This window comes from Narcine bancroftii, chromosome 13 (assembly GCF_036971445.1).
Source record: "Narcine bancroftii isolate sNarBan1 chromosome 13, sNarBan1.hap1, whole genome shotgun sequence".
Taxonomy (NCBI): Eukaryota; Metazoa; Chordata; class Chondrichthyes; order Torpediniformes; family Narcinidae; genus Narcine; species Narcine bancroftii.
This window is the reverse complement of record NC_091481.1, coordinates 35,372,218-35,382,374: the sequence shown is the minus strand read 5'-3', so window position 1 is coordinate 35,382,374 and position 10,157 is coordinate 35,372,218. Positions and strand designations below refer to the sequence as shown.

The following is a 10,157-nucleotide window of genomic DNA, read 5'->3' as shown; positions in this document are numbered from 1 at the left end:
CAATATCACAGGCAGGCCGAAACGAAACTGGAAAGTGCCCAAACGATACGAAGACTTTGTGCCATAGTTTTAATAAGAACTTTGGGACAGTATTTAATCTTATATCATAAAGTGCATGTATGAGTGCTGTAGGAAGTAAATTTTATGTAGTTGAGTTATAGTATTACCATTAGTTAAGATGTTTGTAGGTTTCCGAGGGATATTGGTAAGTGAAGGTAAAGTTTATTTCTGATTAAAGGAGGGATGTCATGATAATGAATATGTATGAGATGTACCGGAAGTCACGTGGTATGAGAGAGAGATAAGAGCACAAGCAGGAGAACAAAGGAAACTGGAAAAATAAAAAGACACTGAGAAGTTTACCTGATAAAACTTGTGTTTAATGTTTTATTAACTTCACATTTCGGGCCACAAATGTGACAGCATCTTTTTGACAAATATATATTGCCGTCATTTTGGGCCTAAGCCCTTCTTCAATGAAAAATCAGAAAAGCAGAAGAAGGATTCAACAGAAAGTCTCAGGATTCAAACAATGAGGGAAGAATTGGATGTGATAAGGATTTAGGTGGAATTTTCCATGCCTGTGCGAAATGAAGCAAGCAATGGGGAGAGAAAGAAGAAAGCAAGGGGGTGGGGTGTAGGAATTTTAACAAAAGCCAGAAAAGTCGATATTAATTGGAGGATGCCCAGATGGAAGATGAGGTGTTGTTCCTCCAATTTACAGGTGGTCTCAGTCTGGCATAAGGTGGCCATTTCCAACTGACCAAAAAGGAGGCCTCGCAGGGTCAGAATCCCTAATGTGGGGATGGCGGGACAAGTTAAGGGGAGGCTCACCTGCGTGGGCTGCCTTCGCCCTGCCCCCTCATTGCGCATGTGCCAGCCGGCACTTCGTTCGCCGCCGTCACTTCCCCTTCAATCCGCGGGCTCGACTCGGTCCTCCAACTGCGCACGAGAGAAAACATGGCCACACACGCGGCATTTAACAGTTAAGTGCCCTTTCTGCCCCTTAATCTATCCTCCATTTGGGCGTGTAGGGCCTACAGACCATGGACAGATATTTCGACAAAGGAATGGGATGGAGAATTGGGATGAGTGGTCACTGGGAGATCTCTGATGCGCGCCCCTCAACAACGGCATCAGCCATGCACAGCGACCCAGGCGCGTCCTCGACCTGTGACGCGCTCCAATGCACACCGGAGGACACGCGCTTACACACATGACCGCGCAATGTCGCCAGGCACCCTCCCGACCCGCACACTGCGGACTTGAGTCGCACCGCCTGCCGTCCGCCATCTTGGATGGCCGAGCGGAAGTGCTCCCGTCATGCTCGAGGGTTGCCCGGCGACCGCTGCGGTTGGACGGGAGCTGATGGCGGCCTGAGCGCCGAGCGGAGCCTTGGTTCAAGATGAAGCTGTTCTCCGAGGCGCACAAGACGGTGTTCGTGGTGGACCACTGCCCGTACATGGCCGAGTCCTGCCGCCAGACGGTGGAGTTCGACATGTTCACCAAGAACCGCGCCCCAGGCATCATCCCGCTCGCCCCCATCGCCAAGTCGCTGTGGACCTGCGCCGTGGAGTCGGCCATGGAGTACTGCCGCATCATGTACGACATCTTCCCGGCGAGGAAACTGGTGAGGGGAACCCGCCACCGAACTGCCGCAGATGCCAGCTGGAGTCGGGGGGGGTGGGGGGGTGGTGTGGAGAATGGGGTCTGGGATGAGGGAGCGCGGGGAGTGAAGAACGGGGTCTGGAATGAGGGAGCGTGGGGGCATGGAAGAGGAGATCTGGGATGAGGGACCGCGGGGAGTGGAGACTGGAGTCTTCGATGAGGGAGCGTGGGGATATGGAGGAGGGGCTCTGGGATGAGGGAGCGCAGAGAGTGGAGAACGGGGTCTGGGATAAGGGAGCGCGGGGAGTGGAGGAAGGGCTCTGGGATGAGGGAGAACGGGGTCTGGAATGAGGGAGTGAGAATGAGGTCTGGATGAGGGAGCTTAGGAGGTGGAGAAGGGAGACTAGGATGAGGGATCGTGAGGAGTGGAGAATGGGGTCTGGGATGAAGGAGTGTGGTCTGAGCCAGGGAGAGGGAGCAGAATGTGGTTGAGCCTGAGATAAGGAAAATGGGGTGGATAAGGGAATCTGGGATGCGGAAGCGTAAGGGATCAGAGGGAATCCGGGATGCGGGAGCCGTAGGGGATCAGAGGGAGTCCAGGATACGGGAGCTTGGGGGATCAAAGGGAGTCCAGGATATGGAATCGTGGGGTGGGGGAGGGTTCAGAGAGAGTCTGAGATAAGGAAGTGTGGGGGTTGGGGATAGAGTTTGGGTTGTGGCAACGTCAGGGTGAAGAGGGCCGTGATGGGGTCTAAATATCTGGAGAGGGAGGGAGAAGGTGTTAGGATACTGGGAGCTGGGGACTGGAGAGTAAGTGGCAAGCTGGTTAGGGGCAGAACAGTTTGTGAAATGAGTACTGTGGTCTGGGCAGCATTGAGACAATGCTCGTCAATCAAACTTTGGTATGACCTGGTGGGGAGAGCAAAGATTGACCTGTGTGGTGGAATCCATTCAGCTCTAAGGATACTGATGAGGAATTATTTCAAAAGTACAAATCTCTGAATACACAACCAACTCTGTGGAAAAAATTACTCAATCTTGGCAGCAATCATGTTATGAGATCCACAGCTATGGAAAAATGATGCATCAGTGTACTGTGAAATATCAGAGTCAGTAGTTTGGCATTTATTGTTTAGAACAGCTCTTCATTATTATTCATAATTTACAAAGGCTTAAATGTTGGACTGTCTTAAAAATGAGAAATAATATGTAGTTTGAAAGCTGAGGGGTGGTTAACTCTGGAGTGATATTTGGTACAGAATAATAGCCCTGCCGATGGCTAAAATATATGAGGAATTAATTTGTACATTTTATTTCTATATTTTCCGCAGAGTGTGGGTCATTTAAATAACTACCAATAAGATGTTTAAACAATAAAACTATGTGGTAATCTTAATGCACGTTAAAATATATTCTGCTGTTCTTCCTTTAGCACTGCTCATGACTTTCAAAAATGTTTTTTATGACCGGATTCTTAGATGGCGCAGAATGTTTTGCAACCTCAATTTGGTGTTACTATTCTGTGCAGTGTTACTATTGAAAGCTGTGCTCACAAGTGTACAAACGAGGTTCACAACTCTGCCTCTTGTAGGATATTAACAAGTTACTACTAATAATATTGCTCATGTTTAAACTGTTAGTTAGAAAGGAATGATAGGCCAGGATTGATCTTCCTGAAGCAAAGTAGATTTAAGTTAACAGTGTTAATTATGAAGGTGTTAAAAATATGTAGAGGTAAATGTAAGAGAGGATAGACCTCTTTAATTCTAGCAGTCATGGATGACTCCGAACCAACCATTGAGGTCTTATCAAGGCAGTTGACAGTCTGGCAATGATGGAATCCCTCCAGACATGATTTAAAAAAAAAACTGCAAGAGCTCACTCATCCAAGCTTTACATGAGGTCCTCCATCAGTACTGGAAGGAAGGAGCTGTACCACAGGATATGTGTGACTCCAAAATCATCACTTGTACCAGAACGGGGGTGATAGGAGTGACTGCAACAGGAGGGAATCTCCCTCCTGAGTATTGTTGACAAAATCTTTGCCCATCTACAGCCTCTGGCAGAACAAGTCTACCCTGTCTCAATGTGGTTTCAGTGCAGGGAGATCAACTGTCGACATGATTCTCACTCCATCAACACCAAGAGAAGTGCAGGGAACAACAGAGATCCCACTAGGTCGCTTTCATAGACTTGATCAAGGCATTCGACCTTGTTAGCAGGGATGGGCTCTTTCAAATTCTTCCCAAGATTGATTGTCCCCCGAAACTCCATAATATCATCGTCATTCCATGACGACATAAGGGCTACTGTTCAGTACGATAGCAGCTCATCAGAACCATTCACTATTTATAGTGAAGTAAAACAAGGATGCATGTTGGCCCCAACATTATTTGGCATCTTCTTCTCTCTGCCATTGAAGCACACACTTGGGACGTCAACAGAAGGCACCTACGTGCACTCCAGGTCTGAAGGGCGGCTGTTCAATCCTGTGCGCCTGAGAGCAAGTACAAAGGTGCAAAAGATCTTACTACACAATATGCTCTTTGCCAATGATGCTGCTATAACTAAGCAGCAACTGCAAACTCTCATGGACAACTTCTCTAAGGCATGCAAGGACTTTGGACTTATCATTAGACTAAAGAAAACAAATGTCCTTTCCCAGAACGTAGAAGAGACACCAGTCATTACCATCGACAACTACGATCTAGAAGTGGTCCACGATTTCATATACTTGAGGTCAACCACTAGCGACACCCTCTCCCTTGATGCTGAAATCAATAGGCGTATCGGCAGAGCAGTATCAATCCTTGCTCGACTCTCCTTGCAGGTCTGGGAGAATCAGAAACTTGCTGCAAAGACCAAGACTGCTGTGTATAATGCATGTGTTATCGGCACCCTCCCGTATGGAGGCAAGACATGGACCACCTACTCCAAGTCGGAAAGGAAACTCAATAGTTTTCACCTGTACAGCCTTTGCCACATCCTTGGAATCATCTGGAGAGACTTTCCCAAATTCTGAGGTCCTCTCCCACAATGGACTTTCCACAATGTTCACACTTTTAAGACAATGCAGACTGCACTGGTTGGGCCACATCTGTTGCAGGAAGGAGGGTAGACTGGCAAAGGACATCCTCTGCGGAGAACTAGGAATAGGCAAAAGGAACGTTGATGGACCCCTGCTTCGCTCCAAGGACCTCTGCAAGCACAACATGAAAGCCTTAAAAATCAGCACAGAGCGCTGGCAGGATACAGCAACAAATGGTGAGGTATTCTTCATCAGCATCTAGAGCAAGGCAAAAGAGTTATCTTGAGTCAGTGTGAGGAGCGGAGAGCTAAGCGAAGAGCACAGCAGACAACAGCAACTGTGGCAGAGCCTGCCATTCCAGGATCAGCCTCCATAGCCACAGTCAACGCTGCTAAACAAACCAGTGACTACCAGAGGTGTAATACCCATAGTCAATCATGACCAACAGAGCCCAAGAAGAATTATGAAGATGTTAATAATATGTAGGGATAAATGTAAGAGGAAAGGCTTATTTAATTCATATGTTCTGGACATGTCCTAGCCTTAAAAAATTCTGCAGGGATGCATTTCAAACTTTATATTTAATCATTAAGGTAAATTTCGAGCCTCATCCTTTGGTTGCCCTTTTTGGAGAGGGTGATGTTCTTTTAACTCCAATTAAATATCTTTTGCCTCTCTTTTGGCCAGACACTGGATACTGTTTAGATGGAAGGTTACTGCCCCGCCCACTCATGTTCAATGGATGAGGGACATTATGTCCTGTTTAAATTTAGAAAAGATCCACTACTCAATTGATAACTCAAATATAAAGTTTCAAATGCTGTGGGGATCATTCTTGAATTATTTCCATAATATTTTGATTATATTTTGTTGAGTTATGTAATTTGCCATTTTTATTGTGCATTCCATAAATCTTTTATACATGCATGTTTATTTGTGAAAAATCAATAAAAAAAATATGTAGGGGTGGGGAGAGACATTTAATGGTTTAAGGAAATTTGCAAATAATTGAGAAAAAGAAATTACAGAGCTAAGGGGGAAAAATAGTGAGATGCATTGATCGGGTAAGAATACAACAGGGTAAATGGTAGTCTACCGTACCCCAATAAGCTTTGGACTATGTGTGCTTCTTGGAATGTTGGCATTCCATTTTGAAGATGCGTATTACAAATCGTGTGTAAAATATGTTGTTCTATTTAATTTCCCTGTGTATCTCAGCCAGCAACATTAAGCAGCATGATGTCAACATCTGGTGACCAAAGGCTGCTAACAGTTGCTCCAAAGCAATTAATGGGTGCAACCAGGGTAAGTAAAAATAAATGTTCCATTGAGACTTTTTTTTTGCTGTATACTGAATTGATAAAGAATAAATAACAGTGGAAACAATAGGATCTAGAATCTATTCTAGAGCCTTGAAGAGTGCTCAGTATTGTTTGTAGTATTTGTAATTTGTAATCAGGCATTTTTTCAAGGAAGGTTTATTGGTGACATAGATGGGATGCAAACCAGAGGGAAATATTTCAGTTACCTAAAACACATGTCCAATATATAGTTCTAATGAAGACAAAAATTGTAACTGCTGATGCCTGCCTTCTGTTTATGTCAAATCCAGTTTTGGACCCAAATATCAGGCAAATGTAATTACAAAACAAATGCCCATCTGAAGATAATTTGAGGGTAATGTAGCATAGTGGTTATGTTACTGGATTAGTAATCCAGAATCCTACATTAATGATATGGACACACAAATTCAAATCCCGCCATAGTGAATCATTCATCCTTTGAAAACGCATGCAGGGCTGGCCTTGAGGACAAAAGGAGACGGAGGAAGAACCGTGATACAACAGCACCAAATCCAGAACAGAATTTCCCTGCAGCTGCTGCGGCCGGGAAAGTCTGTCCCGCATTGGCCTCATCAGCCACCAGCGAGCCTGCAGCAGATATGGACAGCCCCCTTCCAAAATCTCCATTTGCAAAGCCAAGCCATGAATTATCTCTGCAGTGACAAAAGCATATCAATATTGATGATTATGAAATTGTTATAAAAGATATTTCAGTACTGCATTAAACAAAATGAAGCCCTTTCATTACTTTCTCAATTTCTTCATTGCCAACTCGGGATGCCACTGGCAAGTCAAGTCACTAGAGATGACAATGCTGAAAATGGTTATGGGAGTTGGGGTCCATTGAAGCATCAGGTTAAGTAGGGCAAGGCAAATTATTTTGCTAATTACCATCTACTTCATCTTCCATCTGATGGATCACAATTGCTTGAGAGTGAACAATTTTTTTGGAAATTACAGCACAGAAATGCTCTGAATGGGAGAGGGGAATTCGTTGACAATGGGCTGAGCTTTCAAAAGCATTGCTGCAGACTTTATAGCAAGTGATGAGAGAAACATCATGAGGTTAGAAACCTGTTAGACCTAATTTTTATTCCACCTGTTGTAGCTCCATCTGTCCTTGATACCGTAGGAATGGCCAGTGCACAATCGATGACTATGTCAAAATTCTAGTCCCACAGACTAGGCAAGCAACTGGCTTATGTATTGCATTAATGTAACTGGCCAATGGTTCAAGATCTTTTGTTACTAGATCCGCATGTGGCCTGTACCACTGGCAGGTAAAAGGATCTTACTGGAGTCAAAAAAAAAATTCACTCTAAGGACATCCTCCATGTCATATGGTCCAACTAAGTTTCAAAGGATAGATTTAAAGCAGACTCAATGGGTCAACAGCAGCAGGAGAATTGTGTTCCATCACAGTCCTTGTATTTCTTGCTCTACCTTGACAGCAAGTTCTCTAACCTGTGGTATATCCCTCCCACCAACATTTGACAGCAGTGCAGAGCTGATTGTAGATCAAAGCGAACGTGCTGGGAGCAGAATTATGCACATATTAAAGGCCAGACTACATCTCATTCCATGTGCTAAATAGCAATGTTCTGTAGACAAGAAAGCAAATCCACAACCAGAGAATCAGTTTAAGCTCTAAAGGTTCACAACAAATAAAGTAGTAAAGAAGGAGGACCCTCCATGAATGACCTCAATCTCAAAAGATGACAAAATGCAGCATGTGAAGACCAAAAAACTAAAAGGGAAATGTTTGGAATTGTATGTTTAGACTTGCCAAGTGTAGTTTATAGAATTAAGGAAACCAGGCTACTTGATTCATTTTGTATGATACTGTGAAATTGCTCACCAAACTATGTGGCAAAGCATACGAGCCTCGATAATATCAGGGCTGAAATAGCAAATTCTTATGTTTCAGCATTAGTGATGCTTCTGGCCAGATTGTTCTGGTATAATCCCAGCACTGGTATGTCGGTGCTAAGTTGGACAATTTCCAGATGTGTATTCTATCCATAAATTGCAGGATCACTTCAGCTTTTCAATCCACTTTCTTCTTGATGCTCAGGTTATTCCATCTTTACTACTTGATTAAGGTATTTTACAACTTTTGACCAAAATGGAGAGGTGGGAGCAGTTGCCTTTAACGTCGTGGCCGCATGTCCAAAATAGTAGCCAAAAAAAATGAATGGAAAAAACTTTCCTTTGAATGGAGTCAAAATTAGCTCATAAGGAAGATGCCCTGCTCAGCTGCAGGGCATCACTGGTTGAACTTCTCAGCTGTTGTCCTCCACCAGTTGTGGCATCAGTCTCCTACCAGATATTTACTGATGATTGCCCTTTGTTCAATTAATTGCAGCTCCTCAAAGGATAAGACTGCTTATGTCTGTACATAGCATGTAATTCGATTGATAAGTAGCAAATAACATTTTGCATCATTTGAGTACCAGCCAGTAATTATTGAAAGTGAAAGAGAATTGAGCCTCCTCTCGGTTAAATTTGTTAATATCTTGCCATGAATAACTTTAGTCATCAGTAATCATTACTGCAGTATGTAACCACTGTGGTAAAAAGAACAAATTACTCTCACCAAATCTTTTCCAGCATCTCCAAGTATGGAATATGCTGCACTTGAATGAAAGCTTGTGCCATCCAGAACAAAGCAGCCTATTTGACACTGCCAATTGACCGCCATGATCTTTCCCGGTCTCTTACTTCCTGCTGTTTATTTTGTCTTTGAGCTGTACTTGAACATGTCAACACAACCTTTTGCAGCTTCAATACCTATCATCCACATTCACAAGAGAACACCGATTCTTGCAAATTTCCCTCCAAGTCTTGCACTATCTTGAGTTCGAAGTCAAATCTCATTCCCACAAATAGACACTATAATGAAATTCCCTTTCATCTCTCTGCAGGACCTACACTTCACTAGCTGCAATAAAAGAATCCGAATCTTCACCACCAAAGTGGTGGCCCTATAAACTCTAAAATGCATTACAAAAAGAGTAACTTTTTTGAAGATGTTTTTTGTTAAAAATATGCATTTAAGCTAGTTGATGGTGTCCTGTATTGGTTTCAAATAGGTTTGTTGCCTATTACATAACTGCTGGAAGCAACTTTTAATGTTGCTGTGGAAATTCACTTTTTAAAAACAAAATTGTATGCATATTATCCAACTTTTCCTTGAAGGTTAGAAGTTATTGAATGCAAAGGTTTAGTTGCATTGTGTAGTCTTTTTTAAAACTTAATTTTGATGTTGATGCACATGATTTATTTCTTTGTAAATACAAGGGATTTCTACTGCCTTTAGCCAATTCTTAACCTTAAACTGAAGGACAATTTTTTTTTCTATTATGAGCAATGCAATAGAGATAAAATAATTATTTCTACGTGCAGTATATGCACTGCAATGTCGTGGGTGATGATTCCAAGAAATGAATGTTGGATCTATAATTGAGGAATGATATACCGTGAACACTTTGTAAAACTCAATCAGAACTACCGCTTCTAATTCATTGGCAGGATTTGGGAATCATTTTTGGTGATTTCTAGTTTCTCTGAGAATATAAAAATGAGTTCCCCTTGAAGTAGTGGTTAGTACACCATGTTAGGCTAATCCTGAGAATTATCGGTCCAATAACATAACCACTACACCATAATTCGTTAAGATACTTTTTAGAGTTGACAAATATTTGTTTAAATTCATAATAAATAATAGTTTTAATAATGAGAAAAACTGTCTTTAATAAGCTTTGTGCATGGATTAGTAACTGATGTGGAGAAGTTCATGAATTGTGCCAGTATATTCTTCCTACGTGGCCAAAAAGTTCCATGTGGTTTCTTGTTAAGAAAGCTTTGGATAGCTCCTGATGTTCCTCTGATTAAACACTTTCTCTTGTGTTCACCCACATTGTGGTATGGTGCGGTATCCCAATGAAGAGAAACGCCTTCAAGATCCACTTAAGTTCAACATATAGATGTGTGGAATCTAATTTGAATCGTGATATAACTGCAGGAGACAATTTAAAGCAGCAAAACTTTTTTTTAAAAACAAACCCCAAAGAACTGCAGATGTAAGAATCTTGAGTAAACAATGTTTTGGGTCTTGATCTGAAATGTTATGTGACCATTTCTACTCATAGATGTTGCCGGATGCATTGAGCTTCTCT

At 42.7% G+C, this 10,157-nt stretch overlaps 1 protein-coding gene across 3 annotated transcripts in view; it reads left to right on the top strand.

The window, feature by feature from the left end:
* The first annotated feature begins 935 nt into the window (after positions 1-935).
* The window catches only part of ints13 (integrator complex subunit 13), a 60,520-nt gene continuing 51,298 nt past the window's right edge, over positions 936-10,157 (top strand). The window contains exons 1-2 of one of the 3 annotated variants that reach the window (XM_069909661.1): positions 936-1,630; positions 5,855-5,941. In XM_069909661.1, the coding sequence (XP_069765762.1) occupies positions 1,406-1,630; positions 5,855-5,941 (312 nt within the window). In that variant the 5' untranslated portion in view covers positions 936-1,405. The remainder of the gene's footprint in view (positions 1,631-5,854; positions 5,942-10,157) is intronic. The other 2 variants (XM_069909658.1, XM_069909659.1) reach the window with 2 other exon arrangements.